The sequence below is a fragment of the Eptesicus fuscus genome, chromosome 11 (assembly GCF_027574615.1).
Source record: "Eptesicus fuscus isolate TK198812 chromosome 11, DD_ASM_mEF_20220401, whole genome shotgun sequence".
Lineage (NCBI taxonomy): Eukaryota > Metazoa > Chordata > Mammalia > Chiroptera > Vespertilionidae > Eptesicus > Eptesicus fuscus.
In genome coordinates this window covers 85,473,327-85,487,473 of record NC_072483.1, presented here as the reverse complement: position 1 = coordinate 85,487,473, position 14,147 = coordinate 85,473,327, and the positions used below count along the sequence as shown (strand labels likewise).

General features: G+C 45.9%; 1 protein-coding gene across 7 annotated transcripts in view; it reads left to right on the top strand.

Moving 5' to 3' along the window:
• SPATS2L (spermatogenesis associated serine rich 2 like) overlaps positions 1-14,147 on the top strand; it is a 147,938-nt gene that overhangs the window by 11,812 nt on the left and 121,979 nt on the right. For 3 of the 7 annotated variants that reach the window (XM_054723409.1, XM_054723415.1, XM_054723410.1), the window contains exon 2: positions 3,646-3,912. The exons of the other annotated variants lie outside the window; for them this stretch is intronic. In XM_054723409.1, the coding sequence (XP_054579384.1) occupies positions 3,877-3,912 (36 nt within the window). In that variant the 5' untranslated portion in view covers positions 3,646-3,876. The remainder of the gene's footprint in view (positions 1-3,645; positions 3,913-14,147) is intronic. 7 annotated transcript variants of the gene reach the window in all.

Sequence of the window (14,147 nt, the reverse complement as noted above, 5' to 3'; positions counted from 1 at the left end):
CTATGAACTCGAGCAAATTATTTAATTAAGAAACCTCAGTGTTGTTTTTTTTCATGTATGGCATGGGACTAATACCTATTTGTTTTGTTATGATTTTACTAGAGGCCCGGTGCATAAAATTTATGCACGGGGGTGGGGGGTTCCCTCAGCCCAGCCTGCACCCTCTCCAATCTGGGACATTCCTCTCACAATCCTGGACCACTGGCTCCTAATCGCTCACCTGCCTGCCGGCCTGGTTGCCCCTAACTGCCCCCCGCTGCCAGCCAGATCGCCACCAACTGCCCCCTCCCTGCCAGCCTGGTTGCTCCTAATTTCCCCCCACTCCCGCCAGCCTGGTCACCCTTTACTGCCCCCCTGCCGGCCTGGTTACCCCCAACTGCCCCCCTCTGCCAGCCTGGTCGCCCCTAACTGCCCCCCTGCTGGCCTAGTTGCCCCTAACTGCCCCCCCTGCTGGCCTAGTCTTCCTTCATGCCTCCCCCTGCCAGCCTGGTCGCCCCACGCAGCCTGCTGTTCAGTCGTTTGGTCGTCCCTTACTAACCCCCTTGCCGGCCTGGTTGTAGGTAGCCATCTTGTGAGGGTGTGAGGGTCAATTTGCATATTGCCTCTTTATTATATAGGATGACTAAATAAAACAGGATAGAAAGTGCCCAGCAGCAGAGCCTAAACTGCAAATGCTATAGAAGCGGTAACTTAGGTCCTTAGGATGAATAATTGCATAGACCAGTAGTCGGCAAACTCATTAGTCAACAGAGCCAAATATCAACAGTACAACGATTGAAATTTCTTTTGAGAGCCAAATTTTTTAAACTTCTTCTAACGCACTTCTTCAAAATAGACTCGCCAAGGCCGTGACATTTTGTGGAAGAGCCACACTCAAGGGGCCAAAGAGCCGCAGTTTGCTGACCACTGGTATAGACCCTTCCCTGCTACTGGTAAGGAAGAAAAGAAGGAATCTGGGTCGAGGGGCCCAGGTTTTACCCATCCAAGGGCACAGAAGGACCAGAAGGAAGTTGCCTTCACATTTCACTGGAGGCCAGCCTTGCCTGGTGGTTTGCATTTGTGGAAATATTCACCTGGGACTATGAATACCGCATGAAGCCATGGAAAAAAAAGGCATGTTTACATCTTCTGCCAGGAAAATGTAAGAACAAACAAAGCAAGTTTTTGAATCTCTGAATAGTCAGGCACACCGGCCAACAAAATAAACTTTTATTTCTATTCTTTGCTGACAAATGACAAATAAAGGACGGCACTCAAATACCCTGAAAGGAAGACTCAGACACAAATTAGGTACCAGGGACAGACTTCACACTTATTTTGCCGGAGCCGCGCTTTCTCTAGCTGTGGGTGTTTGGGAAGTTCTTTTGTTGTAGCTTTTGTTGCTTACAGGAAGGAGGGGAAAGCTGTAGTGTACTGAGGAAGAATGGTTTTGATTGGAGGCAATATTGTTCTCAGTGTGGGCTGACTTTCATATATTGCAGTGATTGCTAATACATAACTGAGAAAACCCATTCACTGAAGTGCCGTACAGCGGTGAGACGGTCGGATCTGCCACTCCGTCACTGCTGATCAGCGAGGGTTTTTTATGGAAATGTGGGCCGTCCTATAATTTGTGAAGGGGAAAGTGGAGGCTGTTATGCTGGCTACGTGACTACCGCCCATGTCCTGGCCTAGAGGTTCTTTGTCCTTCCTCAGTCATTCCCCCTGGGAAGGGTGAGTGGGGGCCGGGATTCAGTACATGGGTTGACTCCCCCACTGTGATACCCTGGCCTTAGCGTAGTGCCATATTGAAATGGTGAGCACGCAAGGAGAGAGTGTGAATGTCCTGCCTCCAAAATTAAAAATAAAAACACTAGAAAAGCTTATTTAGTGCTGGTTTGTGGCATTGAATGTATAAACTCAGTTATTGTTCTGGTAGTCCCGGAGCACGAACTCTTTCAGCTGTAATGGATGATATCAACCAAGGTTACCATGACAACATGAATTTATCATTTCTAAACTTTGGTAGAATTTGACTCCCGGTCTCCTCTGGATCGCATTTAAATGTAGTTATTTCTCCTTTATTAAGGCCAGGCATATTTAGATATTGCTAACGTAAATGCCCTGGGAGTGTCTTCAGGGAAGTTTCTGGTGTGAAGTTAGAAGCACAGACTGTGGGCATTGGACAAGGGTAGTGGATGCTGGGGTCTAAGAGTCCCCCCAAAGGCAGTGTCCAAGTCAGCCAGCTGCCATTTGTTTTTTGTTTGTTTGTTTTTATCTTATTGTTGAGAGTATTACAAATGTCTCCCCCCGTTTCCCGTTTGCCCCCCAGCCAGCTGCCATTTGAACCCTGCCAGGGACGAGTTCACAATCTTGTGATGCCGAGGAATTTTGCTGACAGAGCCTCCAGGGCTCCTAGACCTTAAGCCCCTTTGGGATGTGGTTGGGCCATTGCTCACTAACAAGCACGGAAGACAATCATATTGACACCTGCCTCCCTGAGCTCCCCCACTTGTCTCCCGTCACCCTTTGGGGTGCCACAGAATAGACATGGACCTTCTGGGTGGCGGCTCTTCACATACTCCATCATAGCTATGGTATTTCCTACCATATGTGGTCCCAGGTCTTTCCACAGGTTCCCAGCCTGTTAACACTCCTCCGGGCACCCGCCATTCTGCCTGTGCCATTTACAAACGAGGCAGCTTGCCCAGCCGGCGTGGCTCAGTGATTGAGTGTCGACTTATGAACCTGGTCACTGCACATGCCTGGGTTGTGGGCTCGATCCTGGGTAGGAGGTGTGCAGGAGGCAGCTTATTAATGATTCGCTCTCATCATTGATGTTTCTCTTTCTCTCTCTCTTCTCTCTCTTTCTCTCTCCCCTCTCCCTTCCTTGCTGAAACCAATAAAAATATATGTAAAAAAATAAATAAAAGTGAGTTCCCCCAGGGGTAGAAACGCAGAGCTGCTTTTGACTGCCTTATTCAGAGCCCCCTTTTATTAATCTAGTCAAGTACTGTGTTGGCCTCCATTTAAATCAGCGGCAGTCCATTGTTAGTTTATATCTAAAGTCAAGTAAAACCTCCCAAGCCTTTTTCCGACCAACTGCTGCAAAGCCAAGTTCCTTATCCTGTCCTTGTGCAGTTCCTGTGTGAACCCTATCCTTGTTACATTTTGTCTCTTTTTGTAGAATTTTTGAATTCCAATCTTTAAAAATCCAATCTGTTAGTGGTACTTCTTTCACCTATCAATTACACTTTTGAGAATGGCACTTTCTCTGTCATTGATAAAACGTTGGTCACAACACAAGCCAAAGATAGAGAGCCCTTTGACCTTCTGGAGACTCCTTGACATCCATCTGTGGATTTTGTTAGTTTTTTTTTACTAACTTGGTAATCTTTGACTTGTGCTTATTTTCCCGTCCCCAGGTTGTCTACGAGCCAGGAAAGAGTGAGTCAGATACTCAGTAAAGCTATCATTGTTGATCCACTTATAGCCAATCGTAGACCCTCGCCTATGAAGTGAAATGAGATTAATTTGGAGGCACTGTTAGAATGCATTAATTTTTCTTTTGACAAATTTACTCAAAAGCTTACTCAAACAACCTTACTTTCAACTTACGTAAAAATAATCTGATGAAATAAATTCATACCCTGCCTGTCATTCCAGTTCCTATGAACTTGTTGGATTCAAAGGGATTGCCTTTTGGTACATCATTCTGTTCTCTTTGTGGAGTCGTTGCTGTGAAATGACGCGGTGGTGTGACAGGAGATCACTCCTCAGGTGTCACTCGGCACATCATTATCTTCAAACTCCTGGGAGCGACCGCGATCCAGCCGAGGCAGGCCCAGACAGTGCGCAGGTCTCTGCAGACAGCTCTGACAGCATCGCTACGTGGCCATGACGGAGCATGCTCTGAGGGCAGTGTCCCCGACGGTGCGTGCTCTCTCTACCTGGGGACTCAGATGTTACTTGAGAAGGGTTATGTTCCCCCTTCACACAAACCCTTTGGCTTTTTATATTAATACTAGAAGCCCAGTGCACAAAATTCGTGCATGGGCAGGGTCCCTAGCGGCTGCTGGCCGGGGCCTTCCACTGTTCCGCACCACCCACTGGTGATCAGTGCACATCATAGCAAGCGATCGAACTCCCGGTCGGTCAAACTCCTGAGGGGACACTTTGCATATTAGGCTTTTATATATATAGATCAAATGTCTGTCAGATATACATATGGTGGTTTCTGTACTTATTCATGTACAAATTAGTCTTTTTTTTTTTTTACTTTGGAATCAATGGAAAAAATAATTTAAAGGAATAGTAGCACTGAGAAACCCAAATCTACAATAAGTCAAAGGATAAACTGTCACAGGTACTCTCTCTCATTTCCTTTTTTGAAAAACATGTTTTTCTAGTTGTGAAAACAATGCACACTCATTGAATTTGGAAAATATACTGAAATGGATAAAAATTAGCTAAAATTTCACCACCCAGAGACTGTCATTGTTGGCCTCTGCCATTTATTCCTTCTAGATATGCATGTGCGTATTGTAGGTATGCGTGTATGTGTACATTTGCGTGTGTTTAAACAGCCTTACGGTGGACCCAGATGTCTGTACTGAAGCGTCAGTGTCACGTAGTTGTTAAACATGCTCTGTAATCAGACACTTTGAGATTCCAGTCCTGGCTGTGCTACTTATGCAGGGACTGTAAATTGCGATGATGAAGACTTCAGTTTCTATTTCTGTAAAATGGGGATAGTATTATGCATCTAGTAAGTTTGTTGGAAGAATTAGTAAGATAATGCATGCAAAGTATATAGCATGCTGCATGGCTCATAGTAAATGCTCAGTAAATGTGAGCTGTTATTATTATATAGGTTTTCTTGTCTGTTTTCCTCACTTAAATTTTAGGGTAGCAATTTCCCTTGTCATAAAATATGATTTGAAAAATATTTGGAATGACTGCATATATTTCAATATATGAATATACCTTAATGTAATCATTTCTCTATGCTTAGACCATTTCCAATTCCTTGCTGTCATAAAGAGCACCACCGCTAATATCCTCCACATTATTTGGGTGCATAGACAACAGATTCAAAATGAAACACTGATGGCATTTCATAGAGAGGCAGAAAAAGAATAACAATTCTTGAGTGTCTGTTAATGTACCAGGGTATGTGGCAGGTTTTCTACAGCAGCATTCTCACCGAACTCTTCCACGGCTCTGCTGAGGTGCATCTGTCACCCCCATTTTTCAGATGAAAAGCTCCGAGGGGAGATCAGTAGCTTGCCAAGGTCACGGAGATAACGGTGGTGGAAATGGTGTTTGACCAGCTGTCTGGCTTCAAAGCTGACGCGTTCCAGTGCTGGCATGCGGTCCGGGCCTATCTCTTTCAAGGCTGGAGGAATGAATAGTGACCATTGTGCACTTTACAGAATGTCCCTCGGTGCCACGTAGAAGATAGGACACTTGGCTGGAACGCCTGGCTGGCTCCGCACCGTACCTTTCGTGTGCCTACGTTCTTATATGTTTTGGAACCGAGCCTCATTAGCATAAGGTGTGAACCAAAGGAAATAAAACATGATGAAAGCAAACCTCAGGAGAAGAAAATATTTATTTAGTCAATCATACAAAGTCATCTTTGTTTAGTTGCATGGACTAAGCCAGAATTACTTACCTCCCTCGGAATAGAGGATTTCACATAGATCAACGCAGGAATTAAGCAGTAATAACAGCCAGAGTACATTAAGGCGGCCAAAAGGAGTTTTACGTTTCACTACTTGCATGTGAGGGTTGAAAGGGAAAATCTTTAGCCTTAGCTATCCGCTGATACGCTGGGGAAGAGCTGTAATAATTGCTCTAGGTCTAAGTATAGGTACAGGGGAGACATGAAGTGTACTGGGAGGAACCCCTAAAGAATTACTTGGTGAACTGTCAGGTTGTCTTTAAAAAAGTGAGCCATTTGGAACATTTATCTTGGCAGCTCTCAAGGCTGACTTATAGCAGGAAATGTGGCAATCAATTTTGTAGGAAAAATGCATAATTAACATGAAGATGATGGTATAGGTATTGCCAGTCAGTAGCTGACACAGTTTCTCAGGACAAAGGAACAATTGAAGGTGTCTTTTAATAGGGTAATCCTGGTTTGTCATTTTGTAGGTCTCAGTTCTTAGTAAAAATAAAAGAGAAAAAAACCCTAAATGTGTAATATTTCGTATCCAAGAGGTACTCTGTTGCATTTTCCAACCAACTGCTGTCTCATCAAGAAAGCTATCTTTGGCTTTTGAGTTCTTGAATTTTTATAGCCCTTGTACCCATTCTTGTCTTGGAATTGTTCTCGTTTTCTTCCGTCATTTTAGTTCTTGCAAGGGAGGGACGGTGTCATTCAAGCCTTCGTGAGAAGGCGTGGGACCCTGATAGAACATGACCGCCACCTGGACCTGTGGAGGGTATGGCCCGCCAACTATTGCAGGTGGGAAGGGCACACCGAGTTCCATCCGGGCTGTCTGTGCAACTCGTGCGTAGCTAGACCTGTGAGCGGAGACCTGGATGTGAATCTGCAGACTGGATTCGAGACGTGGCTCCGTGGCTTAGTCTAACGCTGGGCAGTGCCGTGCTATCTCGGAGCCTGGCTCCCGCAGCCCTCACGTGGAGATAATGACGCCTGCAGTCCAAGGTCATATGGGGGATTATATGTAGTGAGCAAACCACTTGGCTAACTCAGAAGTGCTCTTACGATTAGTTTCCCAGTTATTAATTAATGGTCACTGGTCATCCCTCTTGAGGAGAAGTGATTTACCATTTAAAATATTTTCAAATGAATAATGGGGATATTTGTAAAAAATATATATATATAGGTAAAAATACACCCCTCCTAGGGCTACGCTCACCAGACCCTGCTAACTCTTTGCTTCCACGGTGTACAGTAATAAGGGAACTGTTTGCCCGGCAGCCCCTGCGGGCTTGGAGTTTCTCAAAGGTCACGCCCGTGGCTGTTCCTCTGATGAGGGAAGGAGGCGCCAACAGGTGGTTCCTTTGAACACACACCTTTGTTAGAAAGCAAGATACGTCTCCAGAGTTGGGAGAAGGGAGATGTTAAGTACGTAGTGATTTTTGGTTTTTGCTGCACATTTTACAATAAATTATACTACATAAAAGTCTATACCAATATTCATTTATGTAGCAAATCCCTTTATAAAGAAAATTCCTGTTAATCTGTGACTTAGGCAACATCATTAGAACACAGTTCCAATACAGAAGACTGGACAATCCCTTGGAGTGAGCTAAAATGAGATTTGACCTATATATCAAGCTTTTCATGGTTTTGATATTTTTCATTTCCACGTGTCAACAAATACCTGGCTTGATATTAAAGCCAGGTAAATCAATATTTCTTGCTGTAATCAAGGTACAGCAACCTATATCCAAGGGCAACATATCCCCCACAGCCATATTCTGTTGAGTACAGAGATTTATCAAAAACCTCACTGATTGAACTACTCTTGGATAAATAGGATGAAAATATCAACATAGCCACCATGAAAAAAGAAAAGCCAGCGAATCTATGATCTTGTCCCTCCCCCCTCATTTAAACAATATCATAATTTATTCTGTCCACTTTAATCATAAGAAATGACGATATGGAAAAGATCTTGATTGTGGTAGCTTGTGGGTCTGCTTTAACCCTTCTCCCAACTCCCATCCAACCAGAGAATGTCTGAATATAGAGCAGCCTAGTAGCAGGTACCAGTGAATCCAAGTGTCTCAGACTGTGGGAATCTAATAATTGTGATGAATAGGAGAATGGGGTGGAGCCTATTCCTTCTTACTCTTTTTCTGAACTTTTAACTGTTAGAAGATTTCTGTTAAAAACTCATTCGCTTCTATAAACAAAGGGCCTGAAGCATCTATATATATAAAAGCCTAAGCAACCAAACAACTAGTTGAACGGTTGCTATGATGCGCACTGACCACCAGGGAGCAGATGCTCAATGCAGGAGCTGCCCCCTGGTGGTCAGTGCACTCCCACAGTGGGAGCGCTGCTCAGCTGACCAATGGGCACCAGATGCAGGGCTCACGGCTGGTGGCTCGAACCTCTCACGATCAGGACAGACTGGGCGTGAGCCTGCAGCAGGTGCAGCAGGGCTGGGATGAGCGGGAGCGGCAGGCAGGAGCAGCAGTCCGACATCCCCTGAGGGGATCCCTGATTGTGAGAAGGCGCAGGCCAGGCTGAGGGACGTCACCGGTGCACGAATTCCGTCGTGCACCGGGCCTCTAGTCAATTTATAAACACCAATGAATTTATTTACTGTTATCAGAGAAGCCTAACTTCTCTTCCCCGTGTACTATGAATAGAAGAGTGATTTATTTATTGGGCCCCTACTCTGTGTGCTAAGCACTAACAGTATCTCATCTGTAATCGGTGAAATGTTGCTTCAAGGGATGCGTTATTATTTCCCTTTCATGTGCAACTCAGGCTGCTGAGCAACTCACGTGAAGGCACCAAGCCAGAAAGGGTACAAGCTGGGATTTGAGCCCCAGCTTGTCTGATTCCAACGCCTTTTCACTTTTTACATCAGGCGATTTTCCATAATATATCATAAGATTGAAAAAACAATTGCTTCAAAGTCACACATGCTTATTATAGGAAGTTTGGGAAGCAGATAAAATTATAAAGAAGAAAAGGATCACCCATAATTTTTCAACCCAAAGATAATCACTATTAAAATTTTGATTATTTTCTTTCCAGGCGTAAGCAAGCTATGATTCATATACCCAAGGAGTATTGTTCCTCAGATTTGTCATCTCTGAAGTTTATGCATGTGCTCCAATAATGTTGCCATTGCTTAAAACATTTTTAGAATTCCTTTCAGAGTAATTTAGGAACTAGATTCTCTGTAGACTCCCAGGCCCAGGGTGCTTGGACAGAGACAGTATGTCCATTACCTGATTGCCTATCAGGATAATACATTTTTATATCTTCTACCACTTTGTGCCTTCTGAAGTTATATGCTGCCAGTATTTAGCCATCTGTAAAGAATACCATCATTGCCTCTCTAAGAACATAAACATCTTGTACTGACTTTTATTGTGGTAGGAGATGGAATTTATTAAAATGCAACTTTCTCCCATGTCAAGGATGGATGGACATTTTGGGGTATGTTGTAAAGTCTTCATTGAAAATTAAATCTATGCGTGTTTAATATCTCATCTGACAACTCGTGTGTTATTTATGACATTGCCAACACAATATTTGCCGTTTGTAGTTCATAATATCAGAAAATGTTGTTTTTCTCAAGTTTGAAAAGCATATTTTAAAATCAATTTCCTGTTGACGGAAGTACTATACTGACTGAATTAGTCTCCTCTAAGGAGTTTCTGTGGAAGCAAATACATCTAATGTGACGAACTGACCTTTAGGTAAAGTTAGCAGCATCTTGTGTTGGAGTAAACGTTTCTCAAAGGGGCAGTTTGTGTGTCCTCACAAATACCTGAAGAAAGATGGCTGTCCAAATAGCCAGTGGCGTACTTCATGAAGGCCGGGAAAGTCAACTAGCTCTCTGCCAGCCGAGTTCTCACCTCTGAGCTGTTGCGCACAACACTGACTTCAGAAAACAAATCCAGCCCTCTACCCAAGCATCTCACTGGCTGTCTGTTTCTGGCTTATTTTCCACAGACATTCTTTTTTTTTTTAATCTTCATTGTTGAGATTATTACAGACGTCTCTCTTTTTTCCCACCATAGCTCCCCTCCACCCGGCTCCTGCCCATCCGCAGGCCCTCCCCACCCTATTGTCTGTGTCCATAGGTAATGCACACATGCATATTAGATCTTTGTCCAGTCTCTTCCCGCCCCTCCCCACACCCCTTCCCTCTGAGAATCGTCAGTCTGTTCCACTTCCATGCCTCTGATTCTGTTCCATTCACCAGTTTATTCTGTTCATCAGATTTTTTATTCGTTTGATTTTTAGATTCAATTGATGATAGATACGTATTTGTTGCAACTTGGTTGTTCATATTTTTTTATCTTTTTCTTCTTTCTCCTCTTCTTAAAGAATAAGAGGCCCAGTGCACGAAATTCGTGCACGGAGGGGGGTTGTCCCTTAGCCCAGCCTGTACCCTCTCCAATCTGGGACCCCTCAAGGGATGTCCGACTGCCCGATCCTAGGGATCGGGCCTAAACAGGCAGTCGGACATCCCTCTCACAATCCAGGACTGCTGGCTCCCAACTTCTTGCCTGCCTGCCTTCCTGATTGCCCCTAACAGCTTCTGCCTGCCAGCCTGATCACCCACTAACCACTCTGCTGCCAGCCTGTTTGCCCCCAACTTCCCTCCTCTGCCGGCCTGGTCACCCCTAACTGCCCTCTCCTGCAGGGTTGATCACCTCCAACTGCCCTCCCTTGCAGGCTTGGTCCCTCTCAACTGCCCTCCCTTGCAGGCCAGGTGCCTCTCAACTGCCATCTCCTGCTGGCCATCTTGTGGTGGCCATCCTGTGTCCACATGGGGGCAGGATCTTTGACCACCTGGGGGCAGCTATATTGTGTGTTGCAGTGATGATCAATCTGCATATTACTCTTTTATTAGATAGGATAGAGGCCTGGTACAGGGGTGGGGGCCAGCTGGTTTGCCCTGAAGGGTGTCCCGGATCAGGGTGGGGTACCCTGGGGGCGTGGGGCGGCCTGAGCGAGGGGCCTGTGGTGGTTTGTAGGCTGGCCACGCCCCCTGGCAACGCAAGCGGAGGCCCTGGTATCTGGAATTTATTTTCCTTCTACAATTGAAACTTTGTAGCCTGGAGCAGAGCCAAGCCTGGGGCTCCCTCCGAGGCCTGAAGCCATTTGTGTTGGGGTTATAATTGAAACTTTGTTGCCTTAAGCGGGTGGGCCCAACCAGGGTGTGTGGAAAGCTTTGCTTCCCCTGTTGCCGCCTGTTGCCGGCAGCAACCCTGGCCTGCTCTCTCAAGCTCCATTCTGCCGCCATTTGTTTGAATTTGTTTACCTTCTATAATTGAAATTTTGTAGCTTGAGTGGAGGCTTAGGCCTGCAAAGGCTGGCAGAAAGCTTGGCTTCCTCTGTTACCTAGGAAACCTTGCTCTCTGTGGCTGTAGCCATCTTGGTTTGGGTTAATTTGCATACTCGCTCTGATTGGATGGTGGGCGTGGCTTGTGGGTGTGTCGGAGGTATGGTCAATTTGCATATTTGTCTATTATTAGATTAGATACCCTTCAATATTTCATATGACCCTGTTTTGGTGGTGATGAACTCCTTAACTTTTTCTTGTCTGTGAAGCTGTTTTTCTGACTTTAAATTTTGAATGACAGCTTTGCTGGAGAGAGTAATCTTGCTTATAGGTCCTTGCTGTTAATCACTTTGAATATTTCTTGCCACTCCCTTCTGGCCTGCATAGTTTCCATTGAGAAATCAGCTGACAGTCGAATGGACAGTCCCTTGTAGGTAACTAACTGTTTTTCCCTTGATGCTTTTAATATTCTCTCTTTGTCTTTAGCCCTTGGCATTTTAATGATGATGTGTCTTGGTGTGGTCCTCTTCGGGTTCCTCTTGTTTGGGACTCTCTGAACTTCCTGGACTTGTAAGTCTATTTCTTTCACCAAGTGGGGGAAGTTTTCTGTCATTATTTCTTCAAATAGGCTTTCAATATCTTGCTTTCTCTCTTCTTCTGGCACCCCCATAATTCGGATGTTGGTACACTTGAAGTTGTCTCAGAGGCTCCTTACACTATCTTCATATTTTTGGATTCCTTTTTCTTTTTGCTCTTCTGATTGGGGTTTTTTTGCTTCCTCATATTTCAAATCGTTGATTTGATTCTCAGGATCCTAGCCTACTGTTGAATCCCTATATATTATTCTTTATATCAGTCAGTGTATGCTTAATGTTTGACTGGTCCCTTTCCTTTTTTTTTTTTTTTTTTTGGCATTCTCACTAAGACCCTTAAAAGTCTCACTAAGTCCCTTGGAGGTTTCTAGGAGATTCTTGATTATAACTGTGATTTTGAACTCTATCCAGTAGTTTGCTTTCTTCCATTTCTTTCACTTGTGACATGTTTCTTTGTCTCCACATTTTGGCTGCTTTCCTGGGTTTGTTTCTATGTATTGGGGAGAGCTGCTAAGTCTCCTTGAGTTGATAGAGTGGCCTTGTGTAGTAGGTGTTCTATAGGCCCCAGTGGCTCAGTCTCCCCAATCATCTGAGGTGGACATTCTAGGTGCATCCCTTTGTGGGCTGTGTGCACAGTTTTGTTGTAGTTGAGCTTTGATCCTGTTGGTGTCACTGGGAGGAATTGGCTATGAGGCCCAGCTGTGACTACAGTGGGAGAGCTGCTATGCAGGAGACACCCCTATGGAGCAGGACTTGCTTCAGTGGGGCTTTGTTGCTCACTGAGTCTGCCCCTTGAATGTGTAGCTTATGGAGGTATAGAGTTGTAATCTGGTATGGTCTGACACTGACCACTGAGTACACTGGCTCTTGGGTCTCCAGGGAGGTGCAAAGTCAGCCACTGCCTGGGGCCACCCAGCAGGAGCTACAGGGAGATCTGCAGATTCCTCCTTTTGTATTGGGTTTGGAAGTGCCCAGACAAGGCCCAGCTGTGAAGCAAGGCAAGTTGGTGCTGGTGCCGGGTCTTGGGCCTTTTATTGATAGGTTTGGGGCTCCCTGACCCAGCTGTAGCTTGTTTGACAGGTTTTAGTCTGAGCAAGGACAGGGCCTTCAACTGCTCACAGCTTGGATGGTTGTAAATTGGATGGGGCAGGGTCTTAGGGAATCACCAGGGTGGAGCAAACAGAAATGGCTGCCAGTCAGCCCTGGGACTGGGGAGGTCCTAGTGTAGGAACAATGATCCCTGTGGGCACCTCCGTCTGGAAGAAAGTCACCCCTGAGTTCCTGCCCCGAAGCCAGATAATCCAGTTCCTCCTGGTATGTGTCTGTGTTCCCCAGAGCCTCACCCTGGTGATGGAGCTCAGAGGAAGCAGGACCTTGTAAGTTCAGTTTGTGGTGCTGGCCTTTTAAGAGGATCAGCTGGGTCTCCGGCAGCCTCCGTGTCACTGAGCCCCAATTGCACTGGTTTTCAGAGCCTGTAGTTCTTACTGCCCATAAGGACTTCTTTTCCCAGCTCTGGGACCCTGGGCTGGGGGTCTGGTGTGGGCTGGGACCCCTTGCTCCTCCGGGTGACCTCCGCAGAGACTGTCTCCCTCCTGATTAAAAAAGCGGCCCATGTGGGTGCCGGGCCAGCTCGTTCCGTGCCTCCTCGCCTCCTCCCAGTCTCTGTGTGCTTTCTTCTTTACTTCTCTAGGACTGCCATTCAGCCAGCTTTCCGGCGGTTCTGGATGATGGTTGTTCTGTGCTTTAGTTGTAATTTTGATGTGGTCGTAGGAGGCAGCGAGTACAGGCGTTTGCCTGAGCCGCCATCTTGGTTCCCCCAGACATTCTTATCTGTCCCGTCATCTTGGCATGGCATCCCTTCCCCGGATTGCTGGGCACCTGGGACACCAGAATCCTGGATTGGGAGTGTCACGGACCTGAGGGCCACTCTCAGGGTTCACATTGGGCATGCTCAGTTGTCCTCAGGATTGTACTCTCCCCTGGGCTTCTGATTGCCAAGATTCCTTATGATAAGATTTCATCCTACTCAGAGAGCTAATGACAAAGCGAAAACCGAGTCTTCCATTGATATCCTGGGCGCTATTCACAACGCCTGGCACTGTGTTCAATGCTCATTAGAAACAATAAGAGTTATTATAATCCATTCTCTCCAAAATGGATTGTTGGGAGGAAAAGTTGGTCTGATCGACAGTGTCAGAATAGGATTGTATATTAGAACCTCGGGGCTGAGGGGCCGCCAGGCCAGCCTTCTCATTTAATTATGAAATCCAGAAGTCAGGTGACTAGAGAAGGTCACCCAGAGAGCTGGTGCCAGAGGCAGGCACGGCATCCAGAGTGCTGGGGTCCCGTCCCAGCCTCTCCGTGCTCCCTCTCCGCCGTTGTTCTCCAGTTGCTTCGTGGAGGTTGATGTGAGTCTGCGGGATGAGTGACCAGAGCATGTGAAGCCTACACAGTGCTTCACAGAGCACCTGACACGCAGGCATCCTCGGGGGACCCCTGAAACCCTCATTGACTTAGTGAGTGACTGGGTGGTTTGCTTAGGATTCTGGCACGTGTCTCT